Source organism: Chamaea fasciata, unplaced genomic scaffold, assembly GCF_029207755.1.
Source record: "Chamaea fasciata isolate MVZ Bird 193981 ecotype frontalis unplaced genomic scaffold, bChaFas1.0.hap1 SCAF_4, whole genome shotgun sequence".
NCBI lineage: Eukaryota > Metazoa > Chordata > Aves > Passeriformes > Sylviidae > Chamaea > Chamaea fasciata.
In genome coordinates, this window is record NW_027094089.1 from 11,947,923 (window position 1) to 11,967,197 (window position 19,275).

At 38.2% G+C, this 19,275-nt stretch overlaps 1 protein-coding gene across 1 annotated transcript in view; it reads left to right on the forward strand.

The window, feature by feature from the left end:
• The window catches only part of GLDC (glycine decarboxylase), a 39,682-nt gene that overhangs the window by 17,656 nt on the left and 2,751 nt on the right, over window positions 1-19,275 (forward strand). Inside the window, exons 6-22 of the mRNA XM_066180845.1 lie at window positions 172-319; window positions 562-758; window positions 1,970-2,066; window positions 3,035-3,140; window positions 4,199-4,338; window positions 5,097-5,177; window positions 5,731-5,828; window positions 6,299-6,383; window positions 6,478-6,519; window positions 9,248-9,390; window positions 10,239-10,314; window positions 13,322-13,447; window positions 14,154-14,303; window positions 14,761-14,873; window positions 15,507-15,648; window positions 16,974-17,085; window positions 18,327-18,422. Of these exons, the coding sequence (XP_066036942.1) occupies window positions 172-319; window positions 562-758; window positions 1,970-2,066; window positions 3,035-3,140; window positions 4,199-4,338; window positions 5,097-5,177; window positions 5,731-5,828; window positions 6,299-6,383; window positions 6,478-6,519; window positions 9,248-9,390; window positions 10,239-10,314; window positions 13,322-13,447; window positions 14,154-14,303; window positions 14,761-14,873; window positions 15,507-15,648; window positions 16,974-17,085; window positions 18,327-18,422 (1,952 nt within the window). The remainder of the gene's footprint in view (window positions 1-171; window positions 320-561; window positions 759-1,969; window positions 2,067-3,034; window positions 3,141-4,198; window positions 4,339-5,096; window positions 5,178-5,730; window positions 5,829-6,298; window positions 6,384-6,477; window positions 6,520-9,247; window positions 9,391-10,238; window positions 10,315-13,321; window positions 13,448-14,153; window positions 14,304-14,760; window positions 14,874-15,506; window positions 15,649-16,973; window positions 17,086-18,326; window positions 18,423-19,275) is intronic.

Here is a 19,275-nt window from a genome sequence, read left to right on the forward strand (position 1 = left end):
CTATATACCATGACGTGAAACTTTCTCAATGTTTAGTGCTGCAAAGATGTTCAACTCTCTGAATGTTAAAGAAAAGAGTCATATATGAGTCCATGAAAACATCTTATTAAGTATCACTTAAAAGTTGGAAGTGGTTTGAATATTTTGCCTTCTGCATGTTTTTGTTTCCAGTTATACAGGTGTTATTACTGAGCTCAAATTACCCCATGAGATGAATTTCAGTGGAAAGGATGTCAGTGGAGTGTTATTTCAGTATCCAGACACTGAAGGGAAGATTGAAGACTTCTCTGAACTTGTTGAAAGAGCTCATCAGAATGGGGTAAAGTAAATTCTATTGGTCACACAGATATCAATTTAACTCTTCAAACAACCATATTCATGGAAACTTAGTGTTAATGAGCTACCATCGCAGCAACATGCAATTGATAACCATTACAACCATTGCACTTGAGCTTCATGCAAGTGATGTGGAACTGCATGAAACTAAATTTAAAAACCTAGCTCCCTAAACACCACTCCTTCAGAAGAGAGGCTGACTGCTTTGTGCATTTCTGTTCTCAGACTCTCGCCTGCTGTGCTACTGACCTTCTGGCCCTCTGTATTCTGAAGCCTCCCGGAGAGTTTGGGGTAGATGTTGTCCTGGGTAACTCCCAGAGGTTTGGTGTCCCACTGTGCTATGGGGGACCCCATGCAGCGTTCTTTGCTGTCAAGGAAAATTTAGTAAGAATGATGCCGGGGAGAATGGTGGGTGTCACAAGGTAAGAGCTCCCTCTGCCATTAAGTGAAGATTGAGGTCATAGAATCTTAGAATCCTTAAGGTTGGAAGGACCTCCAAGATCAGCAAGTCCAACTATCAAGCTACCACAATGTTCACCAGTCAATCATGTCCTCTAGTGCCATATCCGCATATTTTTTGAACACTTCCAGGGATGGTGATGCTGTCACTTCCCTGGGCATCCTGTTCCAATGCTTTAGAACCCTTTCTTCGAAAGTCTTTTACCTGATATCCAATCTAAAGTCTCCCCTCAGAAATCCTGGTAATACATAAGAAACCATAAAAAAACACACTATGACCATCCAGCCTTTGTGAGCAACAGGTGACCATGGTGTTATATCAAGCACCCTTTTTTTATTGAAAATGGTGAGACTAAAAGTTGCCTTCAGTTTTGAGGAAGCAAGCTTCAAGAATTCCATTTGTATGGAACTGTCTGTAGTTCTTGTGGCATTGTGGGATGAAGAGATAACCGAAAGCAGAGTGGTTTCATTGTGATGGCAGGAGGCTTTGCGACCTAACTTACTCCACGTATTCTGTACTGTTAGACCTTTTTCTCTGTCATCCAATCTTACAAAACATAAATTGAAAGAAGTAGAAAATTCAGTGAACCTCCAAAATAATCCAGAAGAAACTTAATCTAGGTCAAATTTTAGTTATGCTTAAACAAAGCAGAGAAATAGTATGCAAAGTCTGTTTCTAATAGTTGCTGATGGTGATGTACTGTATATTTTGACAAGATGTCTAACTAGTAATAATTGAAATGCAAAGTAATTATCACTAGGGAGATCACATATCTTTGGCAAAGAGGCTATCCAGAAGTACTTCAGTAACCAAAATAACTAAAACATGCACAGTAATCAATAAGTTTAGAAATATTTATTTTATATTATTTTTCAGTTAAAATAGCTGCAATAATCTGTGTCATTTTAAGGCAAATACCAAATTCTTCTGTAGTTTGCTTAGAATTTCACTGTGTGCTCTACCTGACCAGCCATGATATAAACAAAAATCTAGAGATGCTTTAGTCTTGTTCTGTTTGGTATTGCAACTGTCCTGATTTATGCTTTATTCTCTCCTGCACCCTTCTGTCTCTGAGGATAGATAACTAGTTTCAGGTTGGCATGCATAAAGCCCTGTGTCATAAATAACAGTAATTTTAAAGTAACAGAAGTAAGATTTTCACTTGTGACTTAGAGATGCCAGTGGGAAGGAAGTGTACCGGCTTGCTTTGCAAACACGAGAGCAGCATATCAGGAGGGATAAAGCTACCAGCAACATCTGCACAGCACAGGTAACTTGTACTTTATTTTCAGTGCTAGAAAGGAACAAGTTGAGCAATGAGTCAGCTTTACTTTAGAGAGATTTAGTAGAAAAATGAAAGACATGGAAATATTCTGGTCTTTAAGTCCTTTGAGTAATAGGGTCTGCTTGAAAAGAGAGTTTTACTATCTGTTTCCTTTCTGTAGTCCTGAACTCTTTCAGTGTCATGAATCTGTCTGTCTTGTAGCATGAACACCACTGAGTAGTGCTGTGTTTGTTATAAGCAAGACAGAACTAATCATAAAATAGAAGGAAATTCCAACGGTCTGAAATTTCCAACTCAAGGCAGAAGAAATAAACTTCTAAATTGTAAAACTAATTATTCAAACTGTCACAACTTATATTTTTGTCTATGTGATTTGATGCAAGAATGTTATATCACTAAAGTGGTATCTTTACAGGAAAATACCATGATTAAGTAAGTAAATTTCCAAAATAGTTATCTTCAGCGTACTTCCACAGACCTCCAGCCAGACGGGGTCATAACTTTTTTTGCTCTAATCATTTCCTTCCTCCTGCTCTTAATGTTATAACGGATTTTGAGGAGAGATTATTACTATTGACACAAGTTTAATTACATACTGTTCAGGAGATACTCTTTTTTTTTTTTTTTTTGTACTGATGCTAAACAATGTGTTCCTGTGAGACTAGCTTGACTTTAAAGTCTTCAAACATCTTTATTGCAGTAGTTGAATTTAAGTGCATGTTAATTCTAAAACAGTTACATTTCAAACAGCATTGAATTCATAATCAGTCCTTACAGTTTCATAAAAGTGTTTTGCCTTTCCCTCCTTTTATTTTGTAGGCGATACATAAGCAGCTATAACATCAGCTGAGGAGCTGAGGTTGTCTCTAGGTGCTAAAGAAACATTCCACTAAACTTACATGAAGTAGTCTTTGCTAACAATAACAATGTCCTAAACTGCATTTGGATCCTAGGCTCTTCTGGCTAATATGTCAGCCATGTTTGGTATATACCACGGGTCTGATGGACTAAGGCACATTGCAAGACGAGTACACAACGCTGCTCTAATCTTGGCTGAAGGTGTGTACCTAATGTTTACAGAAACTGTCCTAAAATCCTTACCCCTTAAATAATCCGTTTTAAATAAATTTACAGGGCAGGGGCAGCGGTGTCCGTCTGATGTATGCTCTCTCAACAGAGGCCATTTTAAAACAAAATTCATGGCTGATTTTTTTGTGCAGTTCTGGTAATGACATCCAAGAATTAGATGTCTGTGTGATAAGAACTTGCAGGCATTGGTTTTTATTTTCTTGGGAAACTAATAGAACCCTACAGAGCGAGTCTCTAGATGATACTGTTGAACTGCTGTTTGCCAGCATCTACTTCTTTTGATGGACCATCCTAGTTTACCCATGGAAATCGGCACAGAGTATTAATAACATAGCAAAGGAAGGTAATAAATTATATTAAAGCAATAGAAACGTTTTAGTTAAATTGGGTGGAGTATCATACTTTCTACAAACATTGAAGTCCCAAAGCTTAACAGCTGAAGAAGAGCACAGAATCTGTAGCAGAAAATAATGATTGCATCTAGACCATGTGGTCTGGTACAGTTCATTTTCACTGATAAGACTGCCACTGCTGTCAGAAGGAGCTATACGAAACTGGAAATGTTTGGAACCAAGGGATTTCTGTAAGAAACATCCATACTTTATTTGCCAGTTTAGCCAGAAGACCTCTTGCTACTTCAAAACACCCTAAGACTAAACTTTGTTATGGCAAGCTCTGTGACAGTTCATATCCATTAATATCTTTCCAGTGTTTTCCAATATTTTGTCCTTATTGTGTTCATAAACCAACTCTGCTGCTGTATATATGTCAGATTTGATGTATCAGAATGACCTTTCCTAGACTCAATCTGCATTATTATTTAGGTTTGAATCTGATTTAGTTGTATTTCATACACAGTGACATTTCACTAAAAAGGTGGTGATTTTGCTGCTTTTTAAACAAGGGATGTATTTTGCTTTATTATGTAAAAGCATTTACTTATGAGATACGTAGTTTTGTTCTGCAACTACCAGCTGAGCAAACAATACAGTGTGCATGTAATAGAATTAACTTACTGTTTTTTATAGGTCTCAGGCGAGCTGGTCATAAACTACATCATGATCTGTTCTTTGATACCTTGACAATCACATGTGGATGCTCAGTCAAAGAGGTTTTGGACAGGGCTGCTCTTAGAAAGATAAATTTTCGGATTTATAACGATGGCAGAGTAAGCAACTTTCTAAACCTTTGATAAATTCAGAAATTTTGTAGTATGACATTTTCTTCATTAAGTTTCTAATCGTTACATGTGCTAAAAAGAACAAAATTATTTAAGATCTTGTAATTTTTTTAGATATATTTATCAATTATAAAGATAATATAAAGAATGAACTTGTTAAGTGATGCACTGAACTTCTAGAAATAATGATTGTGTTTTCATTTTATGTTAATTAAAAGGATTGTCTATTATTTTCATGTTAAATAGGCAACTAAGGGGTAGAGTGGAGAGACTCTAAAATTTAATGATAAAATACAAGGTGGCATCCAGAATTCAGGTCCTATGGCAGTGTTTGAAGGCAGACTGAAATCAAAACCACATTTTTGTTGGCACTAAGGTGCCTTCACAAAGTGTAGTATGTTCTGTAAATTGGAATAGGGGGAAGGGGTGTCACAGGAAAATGGGCAATTTTCCTGTTAAGTAGGAAACACTTAGAAATGCTAGAAAGGAGGTAATGAGTCTCAGAGTTTCTGAGCCATCTGTCTTGGATGGTTTAGGAGGGTGAAGGAAGGAACTGGAAAATGTTAGGTAAATAAAATAAATTTATATATCATAAATACCTATAAATACGTATACTTACATATGGTTGGGTTGATTGATTTTTTTTTCCCATCTTGTATTTCTGCAAAGTTTTTCTTGACCAAAATGAATGTACTATGTCTCTAGAATAAACAGCTTTGAGTAATTACCGGTGCTTTTATCCATAGCTTGGAGTCTCACTTGATGAAACTGTAAATGAGAAAGATCTAGATGATATATTGTGGATTTTTGGTTGCGAGTCTTCTTCTGTAAGTATATAATAGGTCATGTGGATTAAATTATCTGAATGTTTCCAGAGTTTAATGAAAACCAAAACTAGTCTTGTATAGTGGGTTTCTATATGATGACTATTTGTTAAATATTAAGAACTTCAGATACTTTCTTAAATAAAGAAGTAGTGTTAAATAAAGCATTTACATAATGGTGTTTTCTGGTTGCAACACTTAGTTCTTTCCATGAGCTTGGACACCTTGTATTTAGGGTATTAATTTTTTTGTGATGTTTAGGACATGGAGCCAGTTACTTCTTTCTCACTGGAATTTTTTGTTGCATGTCATTAGCATTTAGCAGCAATACCTACAAGATAAGGACTACGGAGACATTAAAACCACCCAGTTTTAATAAAATACTGTCGCCATGCTAGGTATATACAGATACATATGATATTAAAGGTGGGGGGTTTACCTTAAAAGCTGACTAAATCCTGAGGTAAACGGGTAGCAAAACCTAGTTCTAGCAGAAGTTGAATACAAAAAAAGAACTTTCCATGAAAATATTTGACTCTGTTTCTTTTTGTTGAAGGAGCTAATTGCTGAGGGTGTGGGTAAGGAAACCAAAGGCATCCTTAGCACCCCATTTAAGAGAACTTCCAAATTCTTGACACACCAGATTTTCAACAGGTTTGTGAATGTATGTTTCCTATTTTAAGAAGTCTGAAATAATCTCCTTTCAAAACCAGCATTGGGGTCAGTTGAGGACAGTTTTGTACCTAGATTCATACAGTGACTCGTTACTCTAAAATAAGATATTTAGTAGCATTTTTAGTTATCTGTATCATTTTAAATGAGCAGAGCAATACTCATGACCACTGAGGGTATGTGTTTTTCCACTAATCTGTTGCATTGTACAAGCTACTATTTGGGGAGATGGTATCCTTGTATTCCATATTTACTGATAGTGTTACTGAGATAATAATAAGCATTTTTAATCTGTCTTGCTGTTAGCAAGCTTAAAGTGCCAGTTCGGAATGAACTACTTAGTGTATATTAATAACTATCCTCAGTGTTAGTTCTTTTTTTGTGTTCTTTTCCTATGTACCAGCTGGTATAGCTAATTTGCTTGCCCTAACACTCTGTTTTGTGTTCTCCAGCTATCACTCTGAGACAAATATTGTGCGGTACATGAAAAGATTAGAAAACAAAGATATTTCCCTTGTTCACAGCATGATTCCCTTGGTAGGTATTTATCAAAAAGAAAAGACAAAAAATTATGTACTTACCTACATGTTTATGTATTTCAATAAATACTGATGTGTGTTTGTATTTTTAGGGGTCCTGCACAATGAAGCTCAATAGTTCAGCTGAACTCACAGTAAGTTGCAATAATACTGTCTCACTTGATATCCACATGAATAAACTATCTAGCCAGTGTCATTCTAGAGAAGTAAAGGCTGCTTTTGGACTAATATGCCAGCTGAGGAGGCAGTTTCAGGGGTAGCTAAAGTCACCCGCTCCCTTTTCCATAAGAAAATGTTCTGAAAAGCACAAGTAGGACTGCAACAACAGTAGGGGAGTGTGTGGTCTTGAAGACTCCATTTTGAAAAAAATTATGAAAATAATTTTTGGAATTAAGTATCACAGTCCTGTTCCCTCACGCAATGTTGCATTATCTAATTTTTGTCTGCTTTACAGATCTTAAAATCAAATCTTCAGAAATATGGTAAGAGTCAGGTGGGACTGACAATTCATGCTCCTTTTTCAGTTTGCAATTTCTTAGGATAATTCCCTTTTCCCCAGCTGAAGAGTCCCCAGATATCTTCATTTTTCTAGCTGATAGCAAATGAACCAGAGCTTTAGACTGGCCATTTGATTACCAAATGACTTTTTGACTTGGTATGAGCTTGCTTTGCTCTCTTCCTGTTGTCTTCTCACTTTCATCTTTCACTGGTTTCCTTTGTCCCCTTTCTCTCACTGCTTTCTCTCTCTGCCTTCACTGTTCTATTTCTTGTATACTTCCTCTAAGTAAAACTAATACTATTCCAGATAACTCCTCTCTATTTACCCTGTGATCCCACAGCTCTATGTAAGGGTAGGTGAAATTAAGTTGTAGGAGAAATTAAGGATTTTTAAGCATATTCTCAATGTCAAAAAATGGTTACTGAAAATCATAGAATCATTTATGTTGGAAAACACCTTTTAGATTAGGTCCAGCTGTTAACCTGGCACTGCCAAGTGCATCACTAAACCATGCTCCTGATCACCATATCTACATATCTTATAAACACTTCCGGGGGTGTTGACTTGAGAAATTCTTGAGGGAGGCTGTTCAGATGCTTGTTAACCCCTTCTGTAAATGCATTTTTCTTTATATCCAGTCTTAACCTCTTGTCTTACCAGTTACTACCTGGGAAGAGACCACCCCCCACGTGGCTACACCCTTCTTTCAGGCAGTTGTAGAGAAGTAACAAAATCCTCCCTGAGCCTCCTTTTTTCCAGCCTAAACACCCCCAACTCCCTCAGCTGCTCCTCATAGGACTTGTGATCATATGAGCACTCCTTGAGCTCACCTTGGTGAGCCTTTACCAACTTTGTAGCCTTTCTCTGGACATGCTCCAGAACCTCAATTTCTCTCATGGAGTGAGGGGCCCAGAACTGAAAACAAGATTTGAGGTGTGTCCTCACCAGTGCCAAGTACAGGGGAACAATCCCTGCCCTGGTCCTGCTGGCCACACTATTGCTGCTACAGGCCAGGATGCCATTGCCCTTCTTGGCCACCTGGGCACACCCTGGCTCATGTTCAGCTGCTGTCGCCAGCACGCCCAGGTCTTTCCAGGCACTCTGCCTCTAGCCTGCAGCTCTGCCTGGGGTTGTTGTGACTGAAGGGTACAGAAATGCAGTAAAAATGTGATATCCTACTCTGAAGGGGAAGGCAGCACCCAAGATTTGCAGATACTCATGGTCAAAAAGGAATGACCAAAATCAGAGAGTCCACAAAAGAAACATAGAGTTGTATTAGTAAATATACACTTGGCATGGAAATTGGTGTAAATTAGTCCCTTCTAGCATAAACCCACGGTGATGTGTTTTGGATAAGGGGCAAATTGAAGAGAGGAGAGAGGGGAAGAGAAAGAGTGGAAGAAAGGTGCAAAAATAGCAAGATCACCAGTCTTGACTCCAGTGTTGATCCAGCTGATGGTGGGTCCAGTGTTCTAGAAGCACATGCACTGAAGCTTCTACCTTTTTATAGATAAGTTTTCCCAACCCTGGAGATAAGTTTCTTGCTCTCTATGCAAATTAATTATCATGCATAATCCATGCACATTTCTTCTAGGCCTTTCTGGAAATGGGTCAGAGGGCTTTGGGGGTCTTTGGTGGTCTTGATTCCCCCATTGGATCAACCTTTGGTGAAGAGTCCATGCCCTCTTCTCAACCTCACTGCTGCACTTGTGCTGTACTATGTTGTGCTTATATCCAGAAGCTAGTACAAGGACTGTTGTCCCAGGAAAGTGCTGTTCTACCTCCATGTGGCCCCCTTCTTCACTTGCATCCTGTTCTTTCTTGCCCTTTGACACAGCATGCTCTTAGCAACAATGCTTGGCTGGCTCCACAGCTGTCTGCCCATCAGTGTTTGAGACATACACATTAGCCCCTTCTCTTGTAGGCTTTTCATCATCCCATGGCTTAAACAACAGTAAGGACTTGGTGATCTGTTGAGATGGGAAAAAAGAGTAAGAGGGGAAAAGCCAGATGCATTCTATAAGCTCCTTCTAAGCTTTGGGGGTCATCTCTTTATAATACCCCAAACCTTTATGTATAATATGATTACCAAAATAAAAAGCTAAAAGGTTAGCATTAAATCATTGAACACTCGACCTTATTGAACCTCACATGACTGGCCTCATCAATCCAGCCTGTCCAGATCCCTCTGCAAAGCCTTCCAAGACTTCAGCAGATCAACATACTTGGTGTTTGATACTTAATTGACCACAAGGCAACTTCTTTCCTTCACAGAGTTGAACAACAGAACAGAGCTGTCTGTAGAGTATTTTGTTACAGCACTCTTTATATTTGTTTATAGTTTGTTTGTTCTGTTTTTGTAGCCTATTACATGGAGAGAATTTGCCAACATCCACCCTTTTGTTCCTCTGGATCAAGCTCAAGGGTATCAGCAGCTTTTCAAGGATTTAGAGAAGGACCTATGTGAGATTACAGGCTATGACAAAATCTCTTTCCAGCCGAATAGGTAGGAACTTTTTTTCTGAGTGTTTGCACCTTGAGACATGATTCCAAAAACTTACCTACCAAGAAAATGTGCAAGCCAAAAATGGAAGAGTTTTCTAAAATCAAATTTGTCTTGAATGCAAGATCATGAAATTACTAAGTTGTTGTTTTTTTAAAAAATATGGTATCTTATTTTTGTCTCATCTCTTCTAAATGTTTAATGATTTGGTCTTTTTAATTATTTTAATATGAACTGAAAATAAAGATTTGGAATAGAAATATAAGATGTATGAGCTGCCAGGTGTTTAATTGTTGAAACTGGTAGTTGGTGCGCTAGGTTTGACTGAAAAATGCCTAAGACCCACGTGCTCACTGAAATTAATAAAGCACCATTTAATGAGTCCTGCTGCAGCCTGTTCATGTCCACTAGTAGTTTTGATACAAAATGAACAGCAAGAACTTACTCTACACTTAGGCTGAAAGACCTTTTATATTTCATTATATACACTTTGCTATGCATTTCAGTGTTAGTTTGCCTCTCTGTAATCAAGCACAGAGGCCCCTGCTAGGTGCAGAAATGTGGATCAACTCAGTCACCAAAAGGATTTAACATTTTAGTATAAACACACAGAACAGCATAACCTTTGTCATTTCTCTTTTCATTTACATCTGTTAATTTAAGCATTTACAGCTGTTAATTTAAGCATGTCCATTTGTAATTTAATCTATGGAATGTGCTCCTTCTAATTTGCTGACACTTGCCTGAAATCATTGATAAGGGTTGGGGCTGGACAGTTTTGAATTTCTAGCAGGGAGGTGGCACTTCCTGGTTTGTGTGCTGTGTAACAGTGTTTGTGTTCTTCTTTGCAGTGGAGCCCAAGGAGAGTACGCAGGCCTGGCTGCGATCAAAGCTTATTTAAATGCCAAAGGAGAACATCATAGAACCGTAGGTGTCAATACTCCTGTGGGGAAGAGTGTTGGGTGGGAAGTGGAGGTTTGATTCAGCAGCTGGGAGTCACCTAGAGTGAAACTAGGTTGTGTATCATCACTTCTGATAGGCTTTCTGTATTCCACGCTTCCCACATGGGTCCTTGGTAATATCTTAGCAGTTTTTACAGACAGTGGGAATGAGACAGGGCCATTCCCTGGGAGGGTGATTGTACTGAGTTTGGCTAGGGTGGACTTAACTTTCTCTTTGTGAATTGTGGAGGAAGCAGTGTTCATAACACAGGGGTCTCTTGGCAAATGGTGAACAGTGCTTTCACAGTGTCAAGGTTTCCTCTCTATGCCACTGCCGTGTCCTGACCCTGTCCTTTCCCAGCAGGGAGGCTGGGTGTCGGCAGGTTGTTGGGACAGACACAGCCAGGACAGCTGACCCTGCCTGACCAAGGGGATCCTGATGCCATATGATGGCATGCTCAGCAACAAAAGCTCAGGGAAAGGAGGGCAAAGCAGGGAAAGTCATGCTTATGGCATTTTAATTCCCAAGCAACAATTGCACATGCCATGTGGCCAGCCATGGGAAGCTGGGAAACTAGGAAGGAAGAAGCAAAACTGAGATATGTTTACAATTTCATCTAACACCCTCTCACTCTTGAAAGATGATGAACAGTTCTTCTGTGTTCACAGCTGACATATCATGAGTTAATTCCAGGATTACTTATTACATCCTTATAAATCCTCATTTCCTAGCTGGATTCCAGTTATTTATCCATCCTTCTCAAAAAAGCCATTTTATAACTTCGGTTGTCTTTAAAGCTTCTGTGTTCCTTATACTTTTTTCTCTTACTACCTTTCTGGTCTTTGATGCAGTTGCTTTCTTTCCCACCAAACTGCAAGATCTTTTAGCTGCAGTAGGTTCAAAGCTAAAGATCACAGTTTTGGGCTGTTGTGTTTTCTTGTGTCATACTTTCGATCTGTCTGCTTCCAGTATACATATACTGCTTTGAATGCTGCCCCTCAGTACTGTGGGTCCTTTTCTGAACTCTGCCATCAGTTCTTTTAGTGACCTGGGGGATTTTGTATTAGCAGGATGTTTGGCATTTCACTGTGTGTCTCCATTATAAACTCAATTACAAGTAATTTTAAATGTTAGAGAACAAGCACAGATACTTATAAGATTCTATTAGGTTAACATTTCCATACAGCGAAAACTGACTATTTTTCTTTTCTTTAACATGAATTCATAAAATATTTATCCATACATACCTTCCCACTTAATTCACTGGAAGTTAGTTTAGGAACAGCTTTTGGTACCGCATCAAAAACTTCTTGGAAATCTGAGATTACTTAGGTCTTCTTTCACACACTCATAGAGTTGGCTTTAAAAGTAGGAAAAACGTCCTTAGTGTAATAGCATACATATTCTTTGAACCTGATTTTATCCTTGGCTTTAGGACTCATTTGTTTTCTCAAAATGAAAGCATCGCTGTCCTGGCCTCATGGGAATTATAGCCTCTGTGTGAGGAAACCACCTTAAATTGAATGCGTTGACTTCTCTCTTTGTTTCTTTTTTGCATCCAGATCACATTAAACTTATTAGAAGGCAACCACTCTTTACAGTTACAAACTTTGTATTGTGGGTAGTTTTACTCAGTGGGAAGTGAAATTAGGTAAAAATTTTATTCCTTGGAGAGTTTTCTTTTGATTGTCTATGTATCATCTGCTGTTTCTCTTATTCTGTGCAAGATCTTCAGGCTTCTCTCTGTGTCTGTGTGTCCTTCTGTGGTCTGAAAATACCCAGAGCTGAACTGCACAGGAGAGCCTAGAGGCTGCTTGCACTTTACTCACACTTCACAGATTTCAAATGTTGCAGGAAAATCGTGGTGCTCTTGGCAAAGAGTGAAAAGGAAAAAGAAAATAAGAATGCCCACCAAATGTTAGCCTTTCAACTGAAGTGCTTTTTTCTCCTGGCTGGAGGAAGTGGTTAAATCAGCAACTCAAGGTTCTTGTAGCTGGCTGTGTTTGGATTTAGTGCCCTCTTGAGGGGGAAAAAGTATGGACATGAACTGACAGCGATCCCTGCTTTTTTGTGTGGTTGGTGATGTTTGCACCCAGCAAGCCTTGGTGGCCATCTGGAGCCACTTTACATTTCAGCTATGAGAGTAAGATGACTACAGATGTTGCACAGTGCTTCCTGCACAGGCCCTGGGTCCCCGGTGTTTCTGGTGTTTTGAAGTATTCACATTTGTCTCAGGATCTCTGTGGATCACAGGGTTCCATGAGCCACTATGCAGTTTCTCAGGAAAATAAAGTAGAAAAAAATGATGTGGGTTTGGTTTTTTTGTTGTTGTTGTTATGGAGTTGGGTTTGGTTTTTTGGGTGGGTTTTTTGTTTGTTTGTTTGTTTTTGAGAAATATTTATTGTCTTTAGAAAGGGTGGAATTCCTAAAAAAAGTCTGGAAATATCCTGACACATGCACCACTTTCCTATGACTAACAAGAACCTACATTTATTTAAGTAGAAATGCTTCTCTTTTTTTTTCTTTTAAAGTTAACTGTACAAAGCATAAAAGCAGCTCTGAATTTCTCATTTATAGCCAAAATATTTTGGTCTAAATTTTTGTTTTGAATAAACTACAGAAGAAAATGCTTTGGAAACCAGAAGACGTTGTAGTGGAAATTTGGAACTAGGCAGTTTTTCCTTTGAAGTCATTGTACATATGGAGACTTATAACTGTTAAAAAAAAAAAAAAAGTTAATGTTTTAGAAAAAGATGGGGTATATGATTATGCAGCAAATGAAACTTTGGTAGTGAGTATTTAAATGCTGATACCTGAATGGATTTTCTTTAAAAATCTAGTTGCATTGTTCAGCAAAAGAGACAATTTACTGGTACCATCAGGATTTCTTTTCAATGCTTTGATAATGAATTGTAGCTGAGTGTAGACAATAAAGCATTAAGAATTTTTTAACTAGTTATGGTTTCGACTCTATTTTTCTTTCCCGTCCAAGGTTTGCCTTATTCCTAAATCTGCTCATGGTACTAATCCAGCAAGTGCACAAATGGCAGGGATGAAGATTCAGCCAATTGAAGTGGATAAAAATGGGAGCATTGATATTTCTCATTTAAAAGCAATGGTGAGTATTTAATTATCTTTGATTTTCAAGGAACACTTCTTCTCTGAAGATAATAATGTTGGCAGCTGAATCACATTTTTCTACAAGAGAAAATAAAGCAATAATAGTGAATATATGCTTTGAAAGGATAAGGTTTTTTTCTCTTTTGTTTTTTGCTCACTCAGACACTAATCATGTGACACTTGTGAGATTTCTTTTAATTTGAGATTTCTGGTGCAGGATTTGCTTGAAGAGTCTTTCTACACAGTAGACCTTTATAGACCCTTTTGGTCCACAGCTAGTACTGGAAATGAACAAGCCATGTTCATAAATGTAAAGCATTTGAAACTGCATTTCAGCCTTCTTTTAGCAAAGTTCAGTCCATCTCTTCTGGGGAAGGTGTTGCTAGGCAACTACTTTTTTTTCTCATTTTTTAAGTCTGTTGGCTGCAGGTGAATCTTGCAATGCGAGGGACAAAGAACACATTTCCACATTTGAACAAACTTTTATGGTAGTCATAGAACTCTACTGCTGAAAGTAGGGGGAATGGTCATTATTTTACATTAACTTGAAGGCCAGATGTTTTATTTGGTTGTCTGAAGGTCCCAGAAGTGGGTATTATATATACATATATTTATGACTTTAGTTGTATTTTTTTTAAAATAAAACCTTGAGAAGCTTTAGGAGCCTCAGTGACCCTGTTTTTCTCTCCCCACCCTGCCACCAGGTGGACAAGCACAAGGAGAACTTGGCAGCCATCATGATCACATACCCTTCCACCAATGGTGTGTTTGAAGAGGAGATTGGAGACGTGTGTGACCTCATTCACAAACACGGAGGCCAGGTTTACTTAGATGGAGCAAATATGAATGCTCAGGTACAAAATCTAGGCAGATTCATTACTGCTGGGAGTCCTTGGAATAAAAACAACACAGCAGTACTCAGTTCAGACTGTAACACAGCTTCCATGCAAGATGGCACAGCGTTTGGGGGAGGATGTGAGATTTCCAGGAACAGTAATAAAAATCAGATTGTGAAAATAATTCTCTTAAATTTGATTTTGCCCTGAAATGTGTCACAAAATGTGTCACAAGTTGTTCACTGAAATTGTCTTAGTCTGCCTACCCATTATCAAAGACATTCTTTACAGATGTAATTAAGAATTCCTAAAACAAAATAGTATTTCCAAGTATCAAGTTCTTGCTAATGATGTATCATGATAAAGAAAAACATAAAAACATACACCATCTTTTTCAACCAGTTCTCTTTGCATTCAGTAATAGGTCTTAAATGGCATATGAAGAATGTTTTGAAACAGAGTGTTCTCTTTACAGGTTGGTCTGTGTCGTCCTGGAGATTATGGCTCTGATGTCTCTCACTTAAATCTTCACAAAACCTTCTGCATTCCTCATGGAGGAGGAGGACCTGGAATGGGACCAATTGGAGTGTGGGTATCTCTATATTAGCCTTTTCTTAAAAGAAAAACAAAAAATTAAAAAAATATATACACTTAGGTGACTCTTGGTTAGGCATTGACTTCAGTACAAAGTTGTGGATGGGAGAGGTGTTATGTTGGTTGCAAGCATCTGTCCTTCACCAGCACAGTCATGTACTGATCTCATGAATGGTGATGTTCACCTGTATGCCCAAGCCCTGGCTCCCATGCTGGCCTTCTAGTGTGTGTGGTAAACCTCACTCTGCAATCTGTTTCCTGTGTAAGAGGTGGACTTTGAGGGCTGATAATACTGCATGTAGTCCACAACACAAAGTCCTACACAAGCTGTGGCAGTCTATCCTATGGAGCATTCCTATTGCCTTAAAGGAAGATAATCTTACTTGTTTAAAAAAGTGATTTTCGTTTGGATACCTCCATTAATATCATGTGATAGGTTGAAAACTGAGTGCCATCCTCCACTGGCACCAGTTGTGTTAATGAACTTTCTTTTGAAGAAGGCATAGATCAGACTTCCTAGAGGACTGCATTTGGAAGTCAGGTGAAGAGAAACTACTGCTGAAACTGTCCAGATATGGTAACACAGGAAGACATATTTAAGCTCTAAAATCAATGTTTTTGTTTTAGGAAGAAACATTTGGCTCCCTACTTGCCTACCCACCCTGTGATCAAAATACAGCCGGATAAGGATGCATGTCCTTTGGGTACTGTCAGTGCTGCACCTTGGGGTTCCAGTGCTATATTGCCAATTTCCTGGGTGTATATCAAGGTGTGTAGACTTTTATAAGGAATATCAGCTGAGATTCTGTTTCTCTTTCAAGTCCAGCACCACTGGAACCACATGAACAGGTTTAAGAGCAACTCATTTTAAGACTTTGCACAGACTGAAATGTAGTGAAATGAAGTGACTACAGTACAGTCATAGGTTATTTATATCCATCAAGCCTGCTTGTTTTGTAGTAGGACAACGTTGCCATGAGAAAGGACATCAGGACAACTGCTGTATCTAAATCTACCTTGTCTATAATAGGTCTTGAGATAAGTGGACACAAGGCAGAAAACTGCAGTCAGGCTCCCAATTTCTGACATTGAAGTTTTTGTGTTTAAAAGCTGCTTGGTAATTACTGTTCCCCCGAGAGTATTTTTAATTGCATGATTCAGTATTGTTATACTTGACATCTGCATAACATTCAGCTTAACGATATCCTGAATTCTGGAGGATTTTACAGGGTTTGAAAACTGAACTTAGTTTTGGTTTTACAAGTGAGACAGCTTGATCATGATCTATGTAATTTGTTAATCTCTTGCAATTTAGTGATAAGCCAGCAAATATTTGGGTACATGTATGGAAATATTTAGCCAACAAAGATGATTGTAGATTCATATTGTATTTGATAGAAGGGTGTGCTGGGACTCTTGAGCTACCTTTAATGCTTCCAGTGAGAGTTGGGGAAGAGTGAACCTAGGGGCAGTGTCATTCAGAATACTTTGTTGCCAGTTTGATACTCTAACCATGGAAACAACTTCTGCTGGGGAAACCAGCTCTCCTGGAATTCAAAATGAGCAAATACGAACTGGTGCAATTTCCATTTTCAGCTTTGGGTAGAAATCACTTCTGACTCTGAGTTGGTTCCCATTACAGAATATTTAATCCATCAGAAATTTTTAATGGGAGCTCTTTCCTCAAAGTGCAGAATGCCATCTGTCTACATTGTCCCACCTAAAGTTATCTGGGCAGTCTTGCTATGGGATGGAGACAGGCCACCTGTGCCTTTTCACATTTTTTGTGTTCTCACTCTTTTTCTATTCAGGTCAAAGCTTGTCAGTTTGAGGAAAGGTTTGGGTCATGCACTTGTGGACTTCAGGCTAAACTTTTTAGATAGCAGACACTGTCATAAACTACATACACCAAAGTTGCCCTCAGTAAATATCCAGTGCTTCTCCCATGAGTGTTGTGTGGAAAAGTGTAACAGCAGAGTGACTGCCTTAGAACTAGCCAAGTGTATTGAGGTGCTGCTCTCTGTCATGCATGAGCACACTTTGCTTGTTTTGGACCTACTTTAAATCTGTTTCTTCATGTTCTTTTTCTTTCAGACAATGGGAGCAAAGGGTCTGAAGCATGCTTCTGAGATTGCTATACTAAATGCAAATTACATGGCAAAGAGGCTAGAGAAGCACTACAAAATCCTTTTCAGAGGAGCAAGAGGCAAGTATTGGACAATTTTTTTTTCTACCAGGCTTTTTTTTGCCTCATGTAGAAGTTGGCTTGCAACATGGTTGTTTTGTTGGTTTTTTTCATGCTATGTGACCACTGATTTCAAACTTCTCCTGATGTTGTTCACAAGGAGAGAAATAACCTGCCACACATCTATGGATGTATTGCAATGATACTTGGAAGTAAAAGAAAAGTAGTATCTGTTTGTAATTAGAAAAAATGATGCCAAAAGATAGAGTAAACCATTAGATTGTTCTCCTTGAAATTTAATGGCAGATGAATGAACATTGGAAAAAGAAAAAATACCCAAGTTGAGATGTCCGAATCTCCATAACCAATGATGCGACACTTTAAGAACTGAAAGTAATTTTTGGACCTGTACTTCCCCTTGCACACTTCCTCTGAAAAAAAATCCCACCAAGTTTCCCTCATTTGTGCTCCTTTTTCACTTTCGTGAGATGAAATAAAATTCCCTTGGCAATGCATGATATTTTAGCTACATTCTGGTTCCCTTTTTTGGCTCTCCAGTCTTGCAACAGGAGAGAAGGAATGAAGAAGAGATGAAAAAATTATTGTGGCAGTAGAGTAACTATCAGAGAATTTATTTTGCTTGTTTAAGCTGAACAGCATTGAAGAGCATTTGAGTACAATAAATATAGTCTTTAAAAATATATATATCTTAAATTTAATGATGTAGACTGTGGTAAAATCTGCAAGTTCTACTTTAATAGAATTGAATGAAAATTGCAAATTTTGCAGGTCTTAACAATGTAATGGAAGGCTCTCTGGAATCATGGATATAAATACAGATAATTTTTGTCTTTAGCCTCTCTACAACACTTCCCCCCCCCCCCCCCCCCCCCCCCCCCGGCATAAGATAAAACTGATTATTTTGATTAAGTAAAGATAGCCTAAGACCCAAATGGCGTTGGGCCATTGACAATTTTTTTTTTTCAGAGAACTTGTAAACTGTAGGAGCTACCTTGACCATTCATTCCTAATTCTGATCTTGTAAATGAGGCCCCTTCTTAATGTGATGTGGTACTCAGAGAGCCATTCTTCAGAAACTGAGTTGTGTATCTCTTACATGATAATTTCTCAGATTTAAGGTTCTGCCCAAGTGAATATTTTTCAGTTTGTCTTTTTGCCACGTTCTCCACAAAACCAATCAGAATAGACAGCTTGGTAAATTGCATTGTTCTCCTGCTAAGTAAAGAGGTCTTCATTGACAGGTTATGTAGCCCATGAATTCATTTTGGATACAAGACCTTTCAAAAAAACAGCAAACATTGAAGCTGTAGATGTTGCTAAAAGGCTTCAGGATTATGGTAAGTCAAATGTCTATTCTTTAAAATAGCAGTGCAAGTGAAAATTTTCTAAATCTCTTCTAAAGAGAGACACAAACATTCTAGTTCTGTGCTTATGGATGGTGAATCTGTCACAATTATTTCAGGCTTTCTCGTGTTCTTTAAGGGCTTGGAGAGATATTTGCATATACTGAGTTGTAGTAGGAACTTCTGACTCTGCTGCTACTTCACAGTTTTGTAAACTGCCCCATCAAATTACTGATTGCATGACTGTCAACTGTTCAGAGCCAAAAGCTTAATAAGATTCCAACAAAACCAAAACAAAACAAACCCACAAAAACAAAAAACCAACAACAACAACAACAAAAAACCACAAACCCCCCCCTATCTGAAGTAGGATGATAGAATTTGAACAGTTCCATCCCGATATAGTTTATGCAGTTTATGCTCTTAAGGATCTGATTGTGGATGCCTTTTGGCTGCCAGACAAGAGGACCTGTTGAACTACTTGATCCTATAGAACTGCACTTCTAATGAATATGCATGAAAGTTGTTAAAACCTAAAACCGGTAGTTTAATACTTCTTCAGTGAAATAATCCAAAGCCTAATTGTGCTGCTAAAAAACCCACCCTTCCTGCTCTTTGTAATTCAGCCTTAAATATTGTGCACCACTTTAAATAGAATTTTCAGTAGGTATAGAAGTGAGTTAGATTATTAAAATGCCTTTTTAATAAACTGTTTAATTAAATCAGTATGTAGCTCTATTGTAAATAATACAGTGGTGTTACCCTTCAGTGCTAAAAACGAAGATACTTGAAAAGTCTATCTTACCTGTTAAAGTACAGTGCCAACACTACCAGTGAGTTCAATCCT